The sequence below is a fragment of the Bubalus bubalis genome, chromosome 8, assembly GCF_019923935.1.
Source record: "Bubalus bubalis isolate 160015118507 breed Murrah chromosome 8, NDDB_SH_1, whole genome shotgun sequence".
Lineage (NCBI taxonomy): Eukaryota > Metazoa > Chordata > Mammalia > Artiodactyla > Bovidae > Bubalus > Bubalus bubalis.
In genome coordinates, this window is record NC_059164.1 from 91,744,820 (window position 1) to 91,768,132 (window position 23,313).

Consider the following 23,313-nt stretch of genomic DNA (forward strand, 5'->3'; position numbering starts at 1 on the left):
TGCCAGCAAGGGAGGAGGCCAGGTACCAGACGCACCTAGAATTTTCCGTTGCATATCCTGACATGTGAATCGTAGAAAAGCTGCTTTCTTGCCAAAAACTAAGCTTCAGAAGAGCCCAAAATTTGTTTGTTTACTAAGAGAGGTGACAGTTAGGGGGTCAGATTTCCTAGCTGGATTGCCCTCGAGCTACTTGACGAACTAGGATTGCCCCTCAAGCTTGAGCTCTGTGTTCTGGTCCCATTCAGCCTGGGCACAGGGTAGTGCCTGGCTGCCCTCCCAGCATCCTGTGGTCTTAGACCTGCTCACTCTATGCTCACAGGAGGCCAGTCCAAAAGCCGTGTCCTGTTACCAAGGTCTGGGCTTCCCTCCACCTTACGGCTGAGGCCAGTTACCCATCTTGGTAGCAGTGATGTCTGTTTGTCTTTCATGGGGTTGTCAAGTGGGGGAGGAACAAATTACATTTTCCGGCAATTTAATTAACTCTGATTTTTTTACCCCCTCTTCTTCCAAAGCACAGTTAAATGGAGCTAAACATACACACAGGGGCTATATTTAGTCCTAATGGTGTGGCAGCGTAGGGAAGGCACTAACACAGAGGTTGATCTGCTACCTAGTAAACACAGGAAGGCGTCAGGGCTGGAGAATTCAATAGTAATAATAAGCATTTATATGGTGCAATGACAACTTCGATACAGGGCATAATTTTCTGGGGATTGCTATTAATTGTGCTTCTGCCTGTGAACGGCCCCCTGGTGAGGGGCTTTGAACACCACGCAGAGTTAAGCTATATTAAACATCAATTAAAACAGTGTAAAATAGAATCGGAATAAAATATGCAAAGGTCAGAGTGGCTGTAAACATGCAGGGGAGAGAGGGGAGAAAGGGGTTAGGGCCCGGGGAGCCTCATACACTGGTAGGTTCATGCTGCAGTCGCGCTGAGCTTTCGAGTTTTCAGGTGTAGTAGGTTTGCTGGAGAGTGAATAATGGTACCTTCTGGCTTCCCCCAGTTCAGTTCTTCCCCAAAAAGGTGTCAGAACCTACTCATTGTGGCCAGTAAGAAATGAGCGGAGATAACCAGGCAGCCCCCCAGCACTGTCCAGTAGAACTTTCTGCGAGTATAGAACAACAGGTGCTTTCTGTCCAGTGACAGCCAGGAGCCACCTCTGGGTATTGTATACTTGTAATGTAGTTATTGCAACTGAGGCACAGGATCTTTAATGAAATTTAAATAGCCACGTGTGGTTAGAGGCTGCCCATATTGGACGATGCAAGACTTTAGGCCATTTTTGCCCATACTCTCATACACCCAGGAAATGTTTGATTTGCACTCTTCTTCTGACCAATTTGTACCTTCTCCTACACCTCTCGCTGTTTGTTTCCACTTTTCTTTTCTTTTTTTTTTTTTTGACCCAGTCCTCTCATGCTTTTGACTTCAGCTTCCAAACTCTTTTCCTAAGGGTCACACACAATGCCAAGAAACGTGACAGGGAAACATCACCTGCATCAAACCAGACACCATGGCCTTGGCCTTGCCCCCTTTTCTGCTTGACAGCCCAGAGTCAAGCTAATACCGGACGTTTCCCACTGTCCCAGGCAGGGGAGGGGGGTGGCTTTGGATCTCTGGCTGGAGATCAGATCTACGGCACTGTCACCATCCCCCACTCACCATCTGATGAAGTTGCTGAATCTGTTGCTGAATCTGACCCTTGAGTTTCCCAGAACCTGCAGGGATTGTAGAATCCCCAGGTCATTGAGGGAACACTCACCTGAGGTCCCTGTGGCACCTGAACTATGAAAATACCATTTCCCATAGCTCTTTCAACACTTGTTGAATACTTAGAACAGGTCCACTCATCGCGATAGTATAGTGGAACAGAGCACTAGACTTGTAATCAAAAATCCCAGGTTTAAGTCCCGGCTCCTCCATTTACTAAATCTATGACCTTGACAAGAGCCACCATACCTCCCTGGGACTTTATCTTCCCCAGTAAAAAAGACTCTGCTGGAGTGAGTGACCTATAGGTGCTGCGAGGACCCAGAAAAAGAGGCTCTCATTGCCATGAGGCCCTCCACCTCCACTCCACTACCCCTTCGGGTGTCGAGCCTACATTTTAAACACCCTTTTCCTGAGGCCACCGAGAGAGGCCTTACCTGTGTCTGATTACCACTGACTCACACTGGGAGGTTGTCCAGCAGGATGGACACGCCCTGGGCCAGACTGGGTGGCATTCCCACCCACCACCAGCACCCCCCGCAGTTGTCGTCGTACTCCTGTGCAGCTTAGGAGGTCCGTGGCAGTCTCCATGACTGTGGGACCACCTCAGAGATGGTGTTTTAGCCTGCTGCAGAAGGCAGCAGAAGTTTCTTGGCTTAGGCAGTAGGTCCACCAAAAAAAAGAGAGGATTATGGGTGTTGCCTGATGTGTGCCGACCACCCTGGCCAGCTAGCTCGCCAGCCCCCTCCGCCCAGCAGTCACTAGTCACTGCTCCCGGGATTGTCCCTGGCCACCCAGAGCCCCTGTGGAGCTGCCAACACTCCGCAGCTCACAAAGGGCCCTGTAGCATCTCTAATTGAGGAGCTGGTGAGCAGACGCCCTCAGTAGAGGTATTTTTAGCTGCAGTGGTACAGCCTCATCTTTTTTCAGGATGTTTTGTTTAGGTTTTCTTCTCCTTTTTTTTTAATAAGTAAATTTGAAGATGTGGTCCCAATCCCTAGTGCCAACACCCAAGAAGTTTTGGTACACGCCCCTCACCACAGACCTCATGAATCCTATCTACGGTCAGGTGCTAAGGCTCAGAGTTTGCCCCGAATACCAGGCCAGTGAGCCAGAGTGCACAGAGAGAAACGAGCTAGAATAGAGGACGTAAACGCAGGCTGGCCTGGTGTGAGGTGCTGAGGGCCCCGGGGCAGCTGGAACAACTCTCCTTCCAAACCTCTCAGACCTTTGGTGGGTCTGGGGGACCGAGTGAGTGGGCCTCACAGTTAACGGCAGCATTGCCCTGAATAAGCAGTTCCACTCTGTGGCTGACTGACTTTCGAATGCTTTTGTTTTCCTTCCCTTCTTCATCCTGGTCTGTGACTTGTCACCTTTTCCTTGACTTTATTTTATTTTATTTTTTTTTGTATACCACGTGATGGGGGTTATAGGACTTTGGTGGAGCTTGCGTCAGACCCCATGGGTGGGTCCTGGGGAGGTAGGCAGGGGTAAGTTTCCCAGGTATATTAGGTGATACCATGGAATCATTCTGTTAATTGTATTAGGTGTGATAGTGGCACTATGGTTATATAAGAAATGGCCATGTTTTTTGGGGAGATGCACTGCTGAAGTATGGAAGGGCAAAATGACATCATGTCTCGAAGATGCTTTAAAATATTTCAGCAGAGAAAAGGAGGGGATAGCTGAACCGAATATGACAAGTTCAATAACTGTTGAACCTGGATGGCTGGTATATAGGAGTTCATGACAACTCTCTATTTTCAGTGTTTCAGATTTTTCAAATCAAAAGGTTTTTTTAATAATGAAAAAATGTTTAATTGAAAAGCTCTCCAGGTGATTCTGATGTTCATTTCAGGTTGAGAACCAGTGGTTTAAGCGATTAAATTTGGATCACTGCTCCCTATATCAGCTCTGACTTTGGATAACCTAAGACTGACCTTTCAGGATGAGTTCCCACGAGTAGTCTGCACCCCAGACTTATGACTGGGTGAGGCGCAGGGTGGGCACAAAGGACAAGCCAGACCTGGGTCTGCAGTCAGAGTTCACAGTGGACAGCTGGTCTGCTATGTCTCTTGTACCGAAGGACCTCAGTGTCACCCAGCCCCGAGCAGTGCTGCGCCACGTAGCGTGCCTGCCAGCGCTCCCACACTCCACCCTGAGGCCCTCGCTCGCACACAGGAGACAGACGACAGCTGCGTAGTGGCACACACCCCAGGAGAGTCCGGCTCTCCTTGGTGCTCAGCACTATAACCTAGTGGGATTTTGCTGAAGCTAGGGTAGGGGTGGGAGGCTGAAACTTGCCCCTCCCCCCGCTCCCAGGAGTCCCCGTGTTCTCAGCTCTGCATGCGAGTCCGTGATGACTCTTTTGTGTCCTCGGTGCCTATGCTGATTCCAAAGCTAAATGTCGCGCTGGCTGCTCAGCAGGTGGGGCGAATAGCAGCTGGCTGCAGCCAAGCTAAACGGAGCTCCAGAGCTCGAACTAGAAGCTTCCATGTGACATTTACACAGCACAGCCTTGCTCAGGATTCCGGCTTAGCACCCCTTCATTCAGGGGCAACCTGCCGGCCCTCCTTCACTTGAGGGGGGCCTTGTGATTTACACCTAAATGCTCAGCGAGTCTGTGTGTCGCTAAGGGAAGCTGAAGCGGAGGGAAGGCTACAGACTGCCAAGGTGACACAGCCCAGAACTTCACTACTAGTCATATATACTGAGAGCCTGGGCACCCTCCTTTGTGCTCCTGGGGGAAGCTTTGGCATAGTCCTTTCAGCAAATGCCAGCTTGAGAGAGGTGCCGAAGTCGCCTCCTTCGTCTCTGTAGGGGTCCTGGAGCATCTGCCTTCCCTCTGAGGTCTGAGGCAGTGCTAGTCCCGCCGGTGGCCAGTGCTCCACCCCAAATTCCAGCGCGGGCAGCTCCCTCATCCGGACCAGACCGGCAGGCTCCGAGGCGCCGTTTGGGTGGGAGAAGGTGGCTGCTCTCCCTGACTCCGTGCTGCTCCCTAGCACACAGGTCCCCGGTCTCCACCTGCAGACCATCCATCGTAATTCTCTCCCCCATTGTCCTGAGCTCCTCAAGGGCACGGCCCAAGTCTTTCATCTCCACTGTTCCCTGTCACCTGGCACACTGCTGGCTGCTGGACTGACTCTCAGTGAACCACAGAAGGGCTTCAGCAGCCAGCGCCCATCAGCCGAGGGTCAGAAACCTAAAGTTCAAAATAGTACTTTCTCCCTCGTTTAGGCTTCTGAACCTAAACTGGGTGCTGACCTGGAACTGTGTCTGAGTCGGTTTGTAGAGCAGCCTATGACCAGGGAAGATGTCTGTTCTCTTCCCACTTTCCTTCAGAATAAATGATACTCTCGCTGTGCCTCGGTTTCTCCCATTTGATACCCACGGGCCTCTGAGCAGTCTGTCCTCTCTCCCCCCTTGCTGGGACCTCTGAGGAGGGTGGCATGTTTGTAGGAGGGTTTCCCTGTGTTTTTTGGGGGGGCCATCGGTCAAGTGATATCTGACCCACTGTTCTTAGAAGTTCCTCTCCTAACCTGAATGAAACCTCCGGGCTGCTGGCTTCACTTAAGCAAAACCACCTACAAGAGGAACCCTCTGGAGTCGGTGACAGGACTGACCTGTCTGAGTGCGCTCTCAAGATAGAGGGCTGTCAGCCTGGGCGTGCTCTCGAATCACCGAGATGTATCTTTAAAATATCAGAGTCCTGTCTCCTCCATATCTGATCTAGTGGCGGAACACTGGATGTTTTTTAACCGCTCTCTCCGTGCAGATAACATGTATTGGGGACTGACTACCGCTGTGTTGGAGGGTCTTCACCAGAAGGAGCCCTTGAACATCCACTGCTGGCCTCCCTTTCCCACCCCCCGGCCACAGGAAGGTGAAGGGGTGTTTGCCGCTTCTGGGCACCCCCGTCGCCTTCCTTAACCGGTTCCAAGACACCGCTATTGTCCCAGATGGTGCGGTAAAGCCGCAGTCCCACCCCCATCCCCCACCCCACGCAGAGCCCGGTGCTGCTTAACCTTGGAGGGCAGATAGGTATCTGTGGAAGGCAGGTCGATTGTGTTTTAGAGGACAGTCCAGAGCTGTCACTGCAATTTGTTCAAATGAAGACTTTTTTTTTTTTTTTTTTAACTCTAGCTTGAGGGAGTCCCACCTGGGTCACGCCCGCCAGCTCCCAGGCATCACCTCCCCGCCCCACCATAGCAGGAGAGTCTGCCTCAGCCTCGAGAGGCAAGGCCAGACACCAGTTGAAAATCCGAGACAGCTTCCTCTCCTCCCTCCACATCTTGTCAGATATTTCAAGCTTTGAGTCCTTATTCGTGCTCTGCCTACTTGGCTGGCTGTTCTTGCACTTGAGCGGCTTGTTTGCCTGGACAGGTCCAAGCTGTCTGAGCCATCAGCAGCTGCACCTCCTCCCTCGCGCCTTCTGTCGGAGCCAACCTTGATTCACAGTAGTGCAGATGGCCCGGCCTTCTCCAGCAACGCCCGCCACTCCCAGCCCTCTCGTGCCCTGCTTTCCCAGAGATGAAGGGGCTGGGTCAGGCCTGGCCTGCAGGTCAACCTGGGGCTACCAGGGAGACCACTCAGTTCATGCTCTGGCTTATTAACCCAGACAACACACTAACAAAAATTTTTGTTTTTTTTTAAATCTGAACCACATCAGATAAGGATACAGCAAGGTCTAAGTTCAGATTATGCAGGAAATACTTCCCAGCTTGTGGCAGAGGTAATCTGTTTTTGCAAATAGCCCTGGTTCTAGCTTCCTAACTCTGCTTGCTAACTGTTACTGAGAGCTGAGAGAGAATCAGAGACAAGGGCAGGTGTCAGACATCAGCGTCCCCTCCTTCCCTCCCCTTCTCTCCCTTTAAGGCAGACTGGGCAACTTCTCTACTGCGCCTTGCTTTCTCAGACGGGCTCCAGGTGCCAAAAGGTGGTGCTCTGTAACATACCACTGTTATCAGTTCATTTCCTTTTTCCTTGTCCCTCTCCAAGAGAAATGAAGTGGCAGATGACAAATGTGAGCAGAGTCGGGGGTGACCTTGGACATAAGAAAGACATGCACACCAGGGCCTGGACGTCACTCTGCCCTCCTGCCGAGCTGCAGACGAGGTGCAGAAATGGGGGTCCCATCTAGCAGCCTGGGCCTGGGTGAGACCCACACCCATGCTTTCTGGCAGCAGCCTGCAGCAGGGTGGGGTGCTGGGGCCACAGGCTCCTCGCCCACCCGTGTGGCTTGGGACCAAGTGCAGATACACTGGCTCATTCGGGTCGTCTGTAAACCTAAGGGACCCTAGCACCTACTGGAATGCCATTGTGCCAGCAATACCCATGTTCACAGGATTTACCCTGGGGCTCAGCTGCCACTCACATTATTTCCAAGCATTCTCCTCCATTGGAGAAACTGTCCCAGGTGAAAGTGGCTTCAGCACAGCCCCCAAAGCCAGCCCTTTCATGAGGGAATATCAGGACTGAGATATATTATCCACTCTCCCTACAACTTGGGGTACTTTCCTGAGGACTGGGTATTTTTAATCCTTGATAATGCTACAATATCTTTATTGGCACCCAAGGACCAGTAAAGGAAATTAGTCCTGAATATTCATTGGAAGGGCTGAAGCTGAAACTCCAGTACTTTGGCCACCTGATGCAAAGAACTCGCTCTTTGGAAAAGACTCTGATGTTAGCAAAGATTGAAGGCAGGAGGAGAGTCAACAGAGGATGAGACGGTTGGATGGCATCACCAACTCGATGGACATGAGTTTGAGTAAGCTCTGGGAGTTGGTGATGGACAGGGAAGCCTGGCGTGTTGCAGTCCATGGGGTCGCAAAGAGTCAGACATGACTGAGCAACTGAACTGAAGGACTAGTAACACAGAGACTGAGGCAGAGGCTGCCTGAAGATGTATCTGCTTCTCTCCCCATCATCAGAGCCAGTCATTTGGTGAGCACGCTCATGCCCTAGTAAGCATGATACAGTGGATGGGATGGAATTAAGGGGCCTTCGATAGTGAAGGACAGGGACGCCTGGCATGCTGTAGTTCATGGAGTTGGAGAGAGTCAGATACGACTTAGCGACTAAATAACAATTCCACTCCTAAGATCATGGTTGGGGTCTATTCTCTTCTATCCAATTTGATAAGGAAGGAAGGAAGATCTTTTACCTTTTACCAATACCTGGGAACCTTTTTATTTCTCTAAAGCCACAGGATAAGTATCATCAAACTGCTGGATTTCCTGCTCTTCAGGACTGGCCCTGTCCTCCAGGGCTTCTGTCTTAGCATTGGGTGTTGCCTTCTCTTCCTGCTACAATTGCTGCTTGGCCTATTAGCCTCAGGAAACTTATTCTGTTGGATCCGTTCTCTTCAAGTACCACCACATTTTATCCACCTGCCTGCTTTCGTTTTTGATCCACGCATTGTCATCATTTAGATCCGCTGGTCTAAGTGACCCACAGGCACAATCCAGGCTCTTGAGATGGGTGTCTCCAGGGTCTGAAATTGACAGTATTTGTCTTAACCCTTAAAGTAACCTTGTTGTAGCCAAAAACCTTAGCCAGCAAACACCTCAGCAGATGCACTGCCCTCCACCCCACCCCACGCCTCTGGTGACGCAGGAGAATAGCCCTAGAGCCGCGGGGCGCAGTGTCCAGAGGGCAGCAGAGCTCCAGTGGGTGCGGCCATCCCCTGGCTGCCAAGCCCCTTGTCACGTAACAGGTTCAGAGGCTTGGAGGTTGGAGTGGGGAGGTTCTGTCCTCCAAACTCACCACGGCACTGCCTGTAAACCTGCCTAGCCAGGGCCCAAAAGGGCTGCCTGCACAGCCCACATCATCCAGGTGTCTGCTTGATGCCGTGATGTCCCGGGCCTACGGGGGCTGCATAAGTACAGCTGCAAGCTTCCCACTAGATGGTTCCTGCTTCCCCCGCACAAGGTGACCCTCTCGGGCTCCGTGTGGCTTTCAGTATAGGTGTAGGCATGAGAGATGGTGCCCTTCTCTCTGGGGACAGGTAAGGAAGAGATTTCCCAGCTGAGTTCCTGGGTCTCTGTTCCAAATGTAAAGGAGCGCCCCCCACCACCACCATCCCTCAGTGTCCCCAACTCTGCGCACCTGATTCCGCCTCAGTCCATTTCCCAGCCGCAGCTCTACTGGGGACAAACTCTTTACCCTTGTGGTATTCTGTAAGCTGGAGCGGTAAGTCCCGAACCTCCAGAAGGGAGATGAAGTGACCTTGTGGGGCTGACGGGTAACAGCACAGCCAGCGTTTGTTTCGGGGTGTTGATTTCCACGTATTAAGGTTTGAGTTGCTACTGAGCTCCCTTGCCCATATGTGTGACAGTCAGGCTCTGTATCCACAGAGATGCCCAAGCAGGGACGCAGTGTGGGGCGAGAGCTATGCTGCTGTGCTCTGGCACCTGAGCACGTTTCCATCTCCAGCACGGAGCTGCCAGTGGGGAACTGCTGAAGTGGCACTCCGAAGGATCCACCAGGGAGACCCCTCCATCTCCTGCCAAGCTAAACAAACCCTGCCTTGCCCTGTTCTGAATCACACCTCCCTGCAGATTCATTCCTCCTTCCCTGGCGCGGCTCGGGCACCGCCTTCCGGGAAAGTCCTGGGTGTCCGCAAGAGAGGCGTTGGAGGAGAAAGGAACTGATGGAGGAAGGGGGAGTGCCGCTCAGTCATCTTTTAAGTAGAAAGGAAAAGGTCAGCGGAGCCGCACGGGGCCGAGGCCGCATCAGTGTTGACTCTACCTTGCTGCGGCAAAGGGGCCGGCTCACCGGGGCGAGCGGTGGGCACTGCCAACCCCACCCAGCTGCTGACAGCCAAGCACAAAGAAACGCGTGCTCTGTACACACAGATGGGTCTGAGTGTCAGCAGGAGCCCGTTTTTAGCCCTTGCCCAGGAAAGGCAGCCCACAACACAGTAATTTAATTAAATTTGCTTCTCTCCATGGCCCACATATTTGAAGAGGTTTGGGGGGAAATGAATCTGGCTGAGGAACATCACCCTGCCGCTCTGGCACTGCCCCAGAGCCGAGCCGCAGCACCATAAAGGGTCTCGCCATCCTGATTACGGCCCAAGGCATCTGTCTGCACTGCAGGCTCTCTGGCCAGGCTGCCTGCTGGAAGCAGTCGGTCTCCATCACAGGGAAGCCACCGGGGGCAAAATAAGGGGACTCCCCGCCCCCGACTCAAGACCTGCTGGCAGCAGCCTTGGCAGTACCTAGAGCCGTGGTGGCATTAGCTTTCCCCACTGGCCTCAGAGTACGAGAAGGGAGAGGGCAAGACAAGAGGACCCCCCTCCCCCACCCCCACTGACACTGCGGCCTCAGTCATCACCCCAGTTTCAGTGTTAGCCCACATGTGTGGGCTTCTGCCCTGAACGTGATCGGTTTCTAAGGACCTGAAATGGACTCAGCTTTTTCATATTACCCTGCTGCCTTCCTCAGGTGCTAGCAGTTTTTGTTCATTATGCCTGAGCTTAACTCACACCCAGACCCCCATGACCTCCCACTGCCTCCCAGCCAGTCTTGCATTACGTTTATCAACTCCTCGGGGCTTCCCTGGTGGCTCAGTACAGAATCTGCCTGCAATGCAGGAGATCTTCCTTTGGGTTGGAAAGATCCCCTGGGTGAAGGGAATGACTACCCACTCCAGTATTCTTGCCTGGAGAATTCCTTGGACAGAGGAGCCTGGTGGGCTGCAGTCCACAGGGTCACGGAGTCAGACAGGAGTTACCTATGCTTTTGCTTTCTCTCGTCTTCGCCCTCCTATTCAGGGTGTCTGCCCTTTCCTCTTAGCACTAACCTCTAGCCTGTCTCTCAGCCTTTCTTGTCCTAGATCGGCAGCACCAAGTCTTGGAGAGGTACATTCTCTGGTGATCTTTCTGTCCCCCTTCCCAAGAGTACATCCTCCTGGCTGGTAATCTCTCCTGCATAATGAGAATAGCAGTACCTCCGAGAGAAAGGGAATTTCTCTGGCACGGTTCAGCTCAACACCAGCAGAACACAGGCTGTTGCTTAGGAGTGGGAATCATTAGTGTCAGGCCATTATTGGAGGGGACCGGTCTCTAGGGGAGCTAGCAGAAATTACCGCTCCTTAATAGACGGAAACTCATTTGCTCCAAGCCCCCGCCCTCCTCTTTATTTCTCTGCATTCCCCACCTCCCTTCTCTTCCCAGCTTTGAAGTTGAGAAGAGAGGTAACTCCACCCGATCCAAGATGGCAAATTTCTGCTAAATTAACTTGGTTAAAAGAGATCCTTGGCTGCAAGCGGCTGTTTTTTAGAATGTTTCTGTTGGGACTTCACTTGAAACCATCATGAAGGAGACAGATTCTAATTAAATGTATGTGATAGAATTTCTAGCCAGGGCCACTCTGTCGTTTCCCTAGAGAGGATTTGTTGAGATGGGGGAAGGGGCGTTCACTGGCTGCAGGCCCCCGAGTCAGCCCAGGCTGTCTGAGGTTTTCCTTGCTTACAGTACCAGGGAAGACGTTCCTGCTTCTCCAGTAGTCAACTTGACCTTGAACGGACCTCTGACATGATTGAGCTTCTGCAGAACTTCCTTCTACCTGTTCTTTACAGCTCTTCACTTTTATGGAGATGGGTAGGGTGGCCTCAGCCACAAATGCCCCTTCTAATTTGTTTGCTGGCTGGGCAGCCGTCAGAACTCCCCTGCCCTGGAACATTTGTAGTTGAAGAGAAAGGAAAAGTTGCTGGATTTCTCAGGTCTAGTTGTTTGAGTGAAGTCAGGTGTGGGCACCATCTGGTTTAGAGTGTGAAGCCCAGATAAAGTCCTGGCGTGAAAGGCCTTCCGCTCCTCTCCCTGCCTCCCTGGAAGCAAAAAGTAAGGGATGGCACCAGTTTGCAGACTCCAGGGGCACTGGTCACCTTGTAGCTTCTGTCAGTGGCGCCCCCTGCTGTTATAAGTCTCAGTAGCCCTGCCGGTGCTGGGCTAAGAACCCAGAGACCTGATCCCAGTACCACCAGCTCACGGGCACTGGCAGTCACATCTCCCTGGGCTTCCTTTTCTTCACAAATAAAATAAGAGGGTTCACCTAGATTTTCTGAATTAACTTGGAAACTCCCTTCACTGTCTCCACCTTCCTGAAGTCAGAAGCTGGAAACTGTCAATCTGTCCTCAGCTGCCCGTCCCAGGTCGACCAGCTGTGAGAACACACAGGTGATGCAGAGGGGCCCTCGGCTGACATTGATCCCACTGGTCAGAGCAGGTATGGACTCAGAACAGGAATGCGAAAGAGGGATTAAGGGACGGGAAAGTTACTCTGCAGCCCAAGAAGCTGAAACCAGAGGCACACGGAATAGGCCAAGTCCGGTCCTCTCTTGCGCTTGTTCTCCTCTGTGACTTCAGAACCTTTTTCCCTTGTACACGTGCATACAACACACCCAGCAGCTGCCACTACTTCCTTCACAAGGGAAACCGAATGAAATGCAGGCATGCTTTCTGAGCTGTCTCAGTGTTGCCATATCCCTCTAAGCCTCCTCTCCCCATTCCCCATTGAAAAAGTATCTTCCCTTCCTCTGGTTCCTTTAGCAGTCTTTTCCTCAGCCCTCCCTCCAATCTTAACTCCAGACTTCCCCAACTCATCCCCTTAAGAGATGAATGGGAAGAATACACTGTCATGTCAGAAGGAAGCCATTGTCAATTCACACAGGCAGACGCTAATAGGATAAAGTATTATCTGACTTCCTTTAAGTCCAGAAATTAAGTCTTCTTGCAGTGGTAATAGATTATCACTGTAGCCACTGCAGCTGGGGGGCTGCGGGAACAGGCAGTCCATATCTGAGGCCTGGGCTCCATGTCTAGCACTGTGATGGGCCTGCTGCAAGGGATGTGTTGTGCATTCCTGCAGACACCAGGGCACTATCCAGGGAATTGCCTCCAGCTCATTCAGTTCACCTCCAGGGTGGAACCTGAGTAGGAGGACCTGTCTGAGTGTCCTTAATGAACCTGGGTGAGTGGGTTGGGCCTTGAAGCCTGGGGAACAGTAGCCTGAGGCCAGGAAACCAAACTTTGCACAGGGAACAGTTCTTGTGCGAAAGCTCATCTCCGTCATCCTTGCTGACTCATGGAACGGGTAGAGTGGCTTATCTGGTGACTACATCCCCACCTGCACAGACAGGGAAACCAGGGTTGTGAAATGTAAGAAACTACAGATTAAGGACTTGCCTCAGAAGAGGAAACAGGACTGTGAAAAGGAAGAAAGAGCCACTGGGCTTCTAGAATGGAAGGATCTTGCGGGGCATCCTTGGTCCTGTCTTGACAGACAGTTGGACACACACGGGAGGGGGGAACTGTGACAGGAGAAGGAATGGAGGGTGTGCTTTCTATTAATGGGAGATATAAGCAGGTGAATGGATATTAAAAAAACAAGTAGATCAAGGGCTGTTCCTTTGGTATTTAGTAATTAATCTCAACTTAGTAATGGCTCTGGTGTTGTTTCTAGGCACACAGAATGGATGAACCTGAAAAGCTAAGTACCACTTTGGTCCATCCAATCCCCACAGCTGGCGTTAGCGTGGCCTCTCAGCCTTACTGCTTCCCTACTACAGGTCCAAAAATCTTTACCGGGCTAAGCTAGCAATGACAGCACCATCCTTGCAAATGCTACCTTCCTTGGCCAGGAGAGCCTCCTCTCTCAGGGCTGTCCCCCACGGGCCCCGGCCTCGTCTCTCTGACTCACTGCCAGGGTCCACGTGCAGCACCGAACTCAGAGTCGTCATGATTTTTATGGGGAAACATGATTTATATAACAACCCCACCACCACCACCGAAATAATACTCTTGTTGTGGATAAACAGTGAGCTGCTATATCTCCTCTTCTCCTCTCCCATGACTGTACCTTCTTATAAAGGAGGGAGCCTGTCAGGATCAGAATTTGATTACAGCCCTGAGGGAGGGGTTGCTCCCAGCAGTGGACAGCCTCCAGCATCTCCCACCCCCCGCCCAGCAGTGGACAGCCTCCAGCTTCGGGAACAGGACTGTCGTGGGTAGGTGGTTTGGCCCAAGTACTGACAGCAAAGCTGGCATGTTCCAGAGGATGAAACCTGTGATCATGCTAAAATCTAATTCTAGCCTCTCATTAGGAAATCAAATGCTTGCTTTCTTAGGCTTCTCTTGGAAAGTTGATCTCCCTGCCTTTCTTCTCCTCTGCTCCGTGCCATGAATTTCACACTGCCAGTCCTCCCCCCATCCAGGGTCCTGCCAGCCTCCTGTTTGTGAGGGCAGAGGAATCTCCCTGGCTTTCCTCCCAAACTGCATTGCAGCCCCTTAGCCTCTGTATCTGCCACATAGCTCCATTCCACTCTCACTTGCTCAGATTATGGTGCTTTTTCTCCTGTCTTGTTTTTCTTTCCTCCAAGCCCCTCAAAACTGCTCTGAAGCCCCAACTGCCCTCTCTGTGCTCCTTTCTCCTTCCTGGTGCCTCCGTGGGCCCACCTCCCTTGGTAAAGCACCCTGATAAAGAAACAAGATGATCTGAGAAGACACTAGGAAGCTTATTACCTTCTTGGCAAAGGCCAGGGTTCCTGGTAGTATTTCCTATCCCAGCTCTCAGCTTGTGCACCACCACCACCAACAGATTACCTTTTCTCCTGACTCGCCAGAAGGAAGGGTAATCTGCTCCTGGGCTAGGACAACGCCTTGGGTCATCTAAAGGGCTCAATTAAAGAATGGAGCACAAAGAAGAAAAGTAAACCCATCTTTCCCACAGTGCTTGGGCTTGTAGACAGTGCTGTCATGCTCCCCAGGACTTCTGGGTGACCGTCCCCCCTCACTAGACTAGTCCAGTAGGCGTGTCCTCTCTTTGGATGTGGATGAGGTTCAATAATAGAGGTGGTGATGGAGGCTGGTCAGTTGGTCTTCCCCTTATGTAGTATCATCAAATTTTAATTCCTACAACAACCTACGAAGTATTGAAGTAGACACCAATATTATGTCCATTTTAGAGATGAGGAAAATGAGTATTTGTCTGAAGTCACACAGCTAGTAAGTGATAGAGCTGGAATTCAGCCTGGGGAGACCAGCTCCAGAATCTGTACTTGCAAGCACTATGCTGTATTGCTTTGCAGATACATATATTTCACTGATCTGCTTCCTGAAGCCTTTATCCCTGCTCCCAGAAGCAATTCACTTCATCTCAATATAAAGCAAAAATGAAAACAACCTTAATCCACTGCCCAAACCATTCTTCCCCCCTCCAGGGGAAAGGGTGCTTTCTGAATGGATAGAAACCAAGAGAGGTGCTTTGAGCCAAAAGTGCCTTGCAGTTTAGCTGAGGCAGGATTTTGAAATGGCGTGAACAGTGCCTGCATTAGCCGATGGCATGGAGCACTGAGTGCCAGCAGAAGAGATAAAATCAGACATATGTTTGGATATAAATGTTCTCTTTTTCTCTTCTTTTCTTCTCTAATTTTGTTGCAGTAAAATGTTGGAGCCATAATTGTGGGCCCTGGCCCCTGAGGTAGTAGCCTGGGCTGAGTGAAGCCCACTTGGCCTTCTGTTAACCTCTACTCAGCTCTACTGAGGTGAGCCAGAGCTCTTCACTGTGAAGAGCATGGACTCTGGACCTCTTCCCCGTTAATAGGAATTGTCTTGAAGGGACCCTACTATTAATATGCTGCCCGCCCTCCCTCCGACCACCACCCCACGCCCCACCAGCTTTGGTACATATTAACAGCCATGATAAAGCTGGTGTCCCTAGGCCTTAGAAACTAGTTTGTCTCCTCTACCCTCACTGCCAATAGGATTCAGCTTTATGACCAGAGAGTCATAAAGTGTCCTAGAGCAGATTATGGGAGTAGCAATCAGATCATGATTTTAGAGCTGGGGCTAGGGCAGATGCAATGGAGAAGAGTTAAGGAGCCCCCTGCCCCCGCCCCGCAAACAGTCTCACTGTTCAGCCAAACAAACAGAAACCACTCCACTGTGCACAAGTTGCTCTGAGAGGTGCTCTGAGACCTCTGTCAGTCCTTTACTCTGCAGAGCTTCCCAGGCCAAGGTTGGGAGAGGACCAAGCCATCGTTCCACTGTGAGCACCCAGCCTTGTCTACGTCACCTTTTACCTAGCAGTCGTTGCCCTCTGTAGGATTCCTGTGGTTTCTGTCTGCCATTGAACCTAAGAATCAGGCAGCTATTTTGTGTAGTCCTGAGAATCCAACTCCTTAGCACACGTGGCCCTTGGGTCAGCTCTGGGGCCCCTGTGGTCAGAATTCTGCTCAGTAGAACTGGTTCAAAGGAGATTGGACAGCTCCAAGAGGGAGGAGAAAAGAGCACAGCAGTATCTATAGGAAGGTCCCATTTTCATATTGGCCAGGAAGGAAATATGTTGAATGAGAAATCACATTGGTTTGGGGAGTCAGGAGACCTGGCTTTCAATCCCACCTCTTCCCCTAATTAGCAGTGTGACTTTGGACTATATCATTCAGTTGCTCTGGGGCTCCGTTTCTTTGATTATAAAATGTGAAGGGATTAGACTACATGGTTTTTCACAGCCTTTAAAAAATTCTGTCACGAAAACTCCCTAACTCCATATAATCAGCAGCACTCTTTTCCCTCTAACATGTTGCTATAACTCTTCCCACACCCACCCCCCCATCCCAATCCAGCGAGCTGCCAACCCATGTTCCATTCTCAGGTTAACAAACCCTACAGTTTGGCCAGGCCAAGGATGAGTCTCCTGCCCAGCATTAAAGGCGGCACTTTCGGTGCTCAGGGGACCCCTCTCTGAAAAGTTGACCCAAGTGCCTTCTACAGAGAAGGGCATACTCAACACCATGGCGAAGGAGCATTGCCGCTCTAGAGGCTGAACCAGTGCCCAGGTCAGGGAGCAGGCCCAGTGAGCAAAGGAACCCCCCTAACAGCTCTAAGGACACTCAAGCCCGTGAACCATATCCTGTCTCCACAATGTCCTCTGACGTTCCTTCGGGAAAACACCTCTCCCTTACATTCCAGAGCTTGAATATGCCCCACCCCCAGGACAGGTGCATCTGTTCTTAGGACTCTTCCCCAGGAATGTCTCAGGCCTGTTTCTTCACCTCTCTCCTCAGATGTCTATTCAGCCCCCAAGCCTTTGTCATTTCACAGCAACTGCATAGTTCCCTGACTGCCCAAAGAGCTGTCGGAAGAGCAGGGGTGGGAGGAAATGGGCTCCACACCCTCTGCTTCTGAGGCCGCTCCTTCCTTCACAATCACCTCTGAATGTGTACCTGGGAAGCTGTTCTAATAAACAGCCTGAGTTGTGTCTATGGCACCAGGAAAAGGGGTGATTTCTTGCATTTTTCAACTGGTCCTCGCCAAGTCCCACCCTTTTTTCTGCTGCAGTTTTCTCTCTTTTTTATTGGGGGTAGGGTAGCAGAGGACAGGCAGAGGGAACACATCATTGTAGCCTAGAAACATGAATAGCAGTTTCTTAAAGTGTGAGCCCATGCATACATGCTGCCACAAACACGGATACCCAGAAATTTTGTATAAGCAAAATACACAGAGAGAGAGAGGAGGATTAAGAATTGGCCCTTTCTTAGCCAACTGCTGCAAAGTGCTGCCGCCTCTCTCCCTGTTCAGCGCCAGGGAGATCACACCCACTCAGTCCCGATTCCCTGCATTAGTATAAATACTGGCGCTTGAAGAGACGCAGGGTCCCAGTTCAGGCAGCCTGCCTGAATGACACTCCTCAGCTAAGCCTCAGGAGACTGACACCCACCACCACCACCGAGAGACACATTTGTTTATTTAGTACCCAGAGAATGGGAGCAGCCCTGCCAGAGGGATCTTTTCATCCCAACAACATTATTGCAGTCCTCTTCAGTCTCAGTCCCCCAGGGTCCCCCCAGTAAAGCTAGTGCTGTCTGACCAGCAGCTTCTGCTGAGGTGGCATTTAACTCCTGGCCGGGTCCCAGGAGCTGAGGTTGACCCATTTCCCCCGCTTTTCCAGGGCACAGGAAATTCGGTTCTACCCCCAACAGAGCCAGGGACTAACACACTTAGCTTGTGAAAGGTGCACTAGAATCGGGGTACTTTTATTTAAGCTAAGGAAAAGTGGTTGACAGCTTCAACGTGTTCCCATACTTTAAAAGAAATTGAACATGGTCCTCCCCTCCCCTTTATTCCTTTAAATAGAAATGATTCGGTCAATGCTCATAAGAAGCTATAGGTTCAGGGTCTTACTCAATTTAACCCTTTAGGGACATTGAATTAAAAATTGAACAATATTTATTAAAATACAAAAATACACTTTTCTCACATTACAATCAATGTTCTTTTGTTGGCGTTTCCCCACCCCCCCACCCTACCCCCCTTTCAAATCTGAACTCTTTATTTCCTTTTAAAGCTAAAATAATAAGTAAAGTTACATCATTAAATGGACCAGCATAACAGAGATCTCTGCCTTCCCCGCCCACGCCCACCCTTTCTCTTCCCCTCCTCCTGAGGCAGGCCTGGGAGAGGGAAGCCTTTTGCCCCACTGTGCCACATTCAACAGGACTCCACGGCCAACTCACTGTGCGTGCGTGTGCATCACTTTGTTCGAACTGTGGATTTCAGATCTTTTTTTCTGAAGCATCCTTGGTGAGGAAAGGCTTCATCACTTTAAATGAGCCTGTGCCCTCTCTGTCTCCCCCTTTTCTTCTCTCCCCATCTTCTGCCCCCCTACCCATCACCACAACCCATTGATATCAGCCGTAATAATCCCTAATGAATCAGCATTTAGAATAGTCACCAAATCACAAGCATGAGAAAAGCTTCCACTCCCCCAAGCTTCCCACTCCCAGCCTCTCCTCCCTTTCTCCACCTTAAAACAAACAAACCCTTTATAAAAGAAAATCATCAAATGCCATCATTGTCGACAATCATTTGTCAGACACTGGGAACAACAGGTGGACATGGCACTATGCTGATGTATGCCCTCCCGTGAATACCTTTTCTCTGTTGCTCTCCGCTCCCATCCCACTCTGGGACCCCCAGGCCCCTTCAGAAGCCGCCTCCTTCACCTGGGAAGCCCTGAATAGACACATGCCTTGCACAGAGTGGGTTAAGCCCAACTGCAGGAATCTGGTACAATGTGAAAGCATTTGACTGCAAGCTACGCCAGCTCCCTTCCTTCTCTGCTCCTCCCGTCAGGCGGGGCACACGGTGTCCCAGTGCACAAACCAAGAAGACCTATGCACAGGGGTGCGCACCCTCAGTCCCTTGAGGGTTTCATTTGAATTTCAGTGATTTTCCTGTTTAAAACACCGTGTTACAGATCTGTCTTCCCCTTGGCCTCAGAAGAAAAATGTATTGCCTCTCAACATTCTAAGCACAGTACAAATTCTTAGTGCTTTTTTTTGGAATTTTTTTTGTTTTGTTTAAATAAGATAAATCTGCAAAGACAGCTCTCAGCCTGAGAAAGATGTCTATAGAAATGGGTAGTCCTGGGTCCTATGAAGCATCTTCTAAAAAAAAAAATGACAGATTCCATCTACCCCCCACCCCACCCCTCAGCAGCCCGCACCCTAACTCTTTAGGGATGTTTGTTGGTGTTTTAAGTTGGTTTTATCTTAGCAGTTTTAACCGTATACCAGAAATCCCTTCTGGCCACATAGCAAGTTGACTTGTGACTTCTACCCCACAACATTCCCAAGGTAACCCTCCCCTACCCCCTTTAAATAGAACTTACAAGTTAGAAAATAGTTTTGTTTTGAGTTTTCTTTTTTAAATTTTAATATAATCTGTTTCTTTTACCAGCCCATAGATTTAATATATAAGCATATACAAGAAAAAGTCTCTCCCCACTCTGTACAAAAGTTGCTGTCTTTGTGTGTGTGTGCATTCTATTGCATTTGTATAAGTTTTTTTTGGGGGGGGGGGGAGTCATATCTGAGTTTCCTGTACCTTGTCCTTGGTATGGGTCTGAATGATATAAGGTTCAGAGATAGTGGTGACCGCGGGGTGGAGAGAGTTCCCCAGGCTGTTTTCTGTCCAGTGGGCCCCATGTGCTGGTTTGTAGGTGTTGTAGTTAATATGGTCATGAATTGTGGGCAGCACAACTGCCCCCTCACCTGATACACCGGCCGGAGCTGCTGTTGCTGCTGCAGGTGCCGCCGCTGGGATGTCGTCATCCACCTGGATAATCTCAACTGTCCGGGCGGCTGTGACTGTACTCCTCTGCTGGTGCCGCTTGCGAAGTTTATAGAAGACAATCAACATGGCAGCAGCGAGCAGGGTCACTGCCACAAAGCAGCCGATGATGATCTTGGTGGTCTTCATGACTTCATCCAGGCTGGTCTGCATCTTGTCGTTGGTGTCCGTCGCGGTCACTGCCACCTGCTTGGGCACACGGGTGGTCTGGATGAGCACCGTGGTAGAGGTGGTATAGGCCGGCTGGTAACCAGTGGACGTCGTAGGAACAGGCTTGTACTTGCGCGTTGTGTCCTCGGGCGAGATCTCGGTGGTCTCCACTGTGACCGTGGTGAAGAAGCTGTAGTTGGAGGTGTTGAGCTCGGCCGTGCTCACGTTGAGGTAGGCCGAGGCATTGGAGTTGCCCGCCACATTGGTCACCATGCACGTGTATACCCCTGTGTCTGAGAGCAGCACGTGGGAAAAGTTCAAGGTGCCGTCGTTGAGGACGGAGATCCGTGGGTGGCGGGAGGCGTGGCTGAGCACTGTCCCATTGGGCAGCAACCACTTCACAGAGGACATGGGGGGAGTCCGACACTTAAGTTCCGCCATCCGACCCTCCGAGATATTGAGGTCCCGAGGGGCATCCATGATGAAGGGGGCGGAGCACTGGAAGGAGGCCTGGTCCACCTCCACCAGGTAGCGGCCTCGCATGTGCAAGGGAGCGTGGCAGCGGCCACAGCAGGTGGAATTGGTGGGTATGTACTCCCGAAGCCACCAGGCTAGCCAGAGAATGTCACAATCACAGTTCCAAGGATTGTGGTGTAGGTGCAACTCCACCAGGTACCTCAGGGGGGTGAAGAGGTCATGGGGCAAAGAAGAGAGGTTATTATGGGCCAGGTTGAGTTCCACCAGCGAGGCCAGCCCATCAAAAGCATTCCGCTCAATCAGGCTGACCTGTGAGTTCATGACCCATAGCTTCTTGAGGGAGCCGAGGCCATGGAAGGAGCCAGGCCTGATCTCCGGGAAGTGGTTCCCCGACATCTCCAGCTCCTCCAGCCCCACGAGCGGGGTGAGGTTGGGCATGTCCTTGATGTTGCACATGCCCAAGTTCAGGTACTTGAGGTTGAACAGTCCCTCAAAGGCCCCCTCGGAGATGTACTCCAGCTTCTTGAGCTCCCCCAGGTCCAGGCGCATGAGGGAGGGCACCCGGTTGAAGGCATAAGAGGGGATGCTCTCTATGGGGTTGTTGCGCAGCCAGAGCTCCCGCAGCTTGGACAGGTATTCGAAGGCCCCGCTGGGGATGACCGTCAGCCAGTTGTCGAACAGCTCCAGGGTGTTGAGGCTGGCCAGGCCATTGAAGGCCCCCACCTCTATCTGCCGGATGGAGTTCCTGCCCAGCTGCAAGACCTCCAGGTGGTGAAGGTGGCGGAAGGTGTCGGCCTGAATCATCTGGATATTGTTCTCCATGAGGTTGAGGTACCGGGTGTTGGAAGGAATCCCCTGAGGGACCTCGGAGAGGCCCCGGCGGGTGCACACTACCTTGCTGAACTGGTTACTGCACGAGCAGACGGATGGGCAGTTCTGGGGCCCGGCGGAGGCAGCAGCAGCGATGGCTGCACACAGAATCCACACTTGCGCCGTGAGGTAGACGACGGGGAGCAGGACGGCATTCCAGGTGTGATGCACAGTTACCTGCCACAAGAGCTTCATGGTGTGGCACGTTCATAATTCACCATCGCCTGGGATTTTGGCTCGGAAAGGAGAACCAGCCCTACCCCGGCTTAAGTGAGCTAGGAGCTCCTCTTTCCATCTGGAGAAGGAGGTGGGGAGGGGGCGATTAGAGAGACGGAGCAGATCGGCCGGGAAGAAAAAAAAAAATCATGCCAAAACTAAAGAGTGGCCCCTCGTCTACCAGCGCCCCCCGCCCAGACTAGCCCTCGGAAAGCTGGGACTTGCTCTCCCCCCGAGGCGACCATCCCCACCCAATCATTCGCTGTCACCTACCTCGGAAGGAAGGAAGAGAACTGGCGTGGTGTCCTTAAGCGTTCTCCGCCGGAGCTGGCCACCTCGTTCCCATTCTCACTTCTTAGTTTTAATTAACAAAAGGGGGGAAGTCGAGGGGGCGGGGAGGTCAGAGGGAAGGGGAGGGGAGGGGAGGGGTGGGGGGAGACAAAATGGCTTCTAGTAAATCCGGAGCTGGCGAGCGGAGCCGCGGAGTTGAGGCGCGCCGGGAGAGCAGAGGCCCGGCGGGCTATGCAGGTGCATGCCCCCCCCTCCGCCCGAGGCGGGGCGCCGCCAGCGCTTCCCGGCTTTGTCCTTGGACCCTGGCCCCGGCTCGCACCAGCCGAGGGGGATGCCGCTTCATCGCCGGAGTGTGCCTCCGGTGCCCCGCGCCCGCTCCGGGGCTGCTACCAGGCGGGGAGTGAGGGGGCGCCCCGCAGCCTCCCAGGCCGCGCTCGCCGCCGCCGCGCTGCCCCCTCTCCTGGTGTCGCCGCTCCCGGCCCGAGGCAGCTGATGCAGTCGTTCGCTCGCGGTGCTGCGAGAGTTAAGAGGAGGTGTCTGCCGCTCCTTCGCCCCCTCCCTCTTCGACACACACCCCCTTCTCTCCTCGCCTCTTCTCTTAAGGGTTAAAAAGCCCCAAACTGGGCTGAGTTTCCCAGTCCGCCGGCTGCTGGTGCAAAGAGCAGTAATCCGTCCAGCCCCCCGAGGGGCAGCGGCGTGGAGGCAGCGCCGGGATCTGGTCCGCCGGCCGGAGGAGCGCGGCAGCAGCGGCGGCGGCAGCCAGGTCGCCCCGAACTGCAGGCCCTTTTGGGGAGTCCGGGGGCGCGGAATCGCCCGCCGCAGCCGGGCCCCCGGCGCACCACCGGCTCTGGCTTTGTGCAGAGAGAGCGAGTTCGGGGCTCCGGCCCCCGGCGCCTTCAGCGGCTGCGCTGCCCGCGGGCTGCTGCTGCTGCTGCTGCAGCGGCCCCGGCGCTGGCGGCGGCGTGAGCAGCGGGGGTCGCGGCTGCGGGGAACGCTCCGGAGCCCGGGAACATGGTCCCCGCTCGCTAGCGGCGGCGGCGGCGGCAGCAGCAGCGGGGCCCCTGCGCGCGGCGCCCACCGTCTCCTCCTCGCGCCGGGCTCGCGGTGTTGCAGGCAGCAGCCACGCAGACTGCTCTCTCATCCTTTTGTCCTTCAGTCAGAACGTGAATGTACTGCTGACGCATACTGTTCTGGGGAGAAGATTAGCGTGATGCAGTGCTCTTATGTATTAACACCGCTCCCCCTCCGCTGCCTGCCCTCGAGGGGTTAACGCCGGCGCCTTCCAGCGCCGCGCCGGCCCGCGCCGCGCAGCCCCGATCTCCGCGCCACCGTCCGACTTCCTCCTTCCTTCCTTCCTTCCTTCCTTCCTTCCTTCCTCCCTCCCTCCCTCCCTCCCTGCCTTCCTCCTTCCTTCCTTTCTCCCCCCCCACCCCCCACCCCCCGCCCCGGCCGTTTCCTC

At 52.6% G+C, this 23,313-nt stretch overlaps 2 protein-coding genes across 2 annotated transcripts in view; one reads left to right on the top strand and one right to left on the bottom strand.

Moving 5' to 3' along the window:
* SND1 (staphylococcal nuclease and tudor domain containing 1) overlaps positions 1–23,313 on the top strand; it is a 421,903-nt gene that overhangs the window by 336,812 nt on the left and 61,778 nt on the right. The gene's annotated exons all lie outside the window — the stretch shown is intronic.
* LRRC4 (leucine rich repeat containing 4) lies at positions 19,436–22,745 on the bottom strand. The gene is made up of 2 exons (XM_006041124.4): positions 21,837–22,745; positions 19,436–21,642 (listed from the first exon to the last, which is right to left on the bottom strand). The coding sequence occupies exon 2, from the start codon at positions 21,540–21,542 to the stop codon at positions 19,584–19,586; it is 1,959 nt and encodes a 652-aa protein (XP_006041186.1). The 5' UTR covers positions 21,543–21,642; positions 21,837–22,745; the 3' UTR covers positions 19,436–19,583.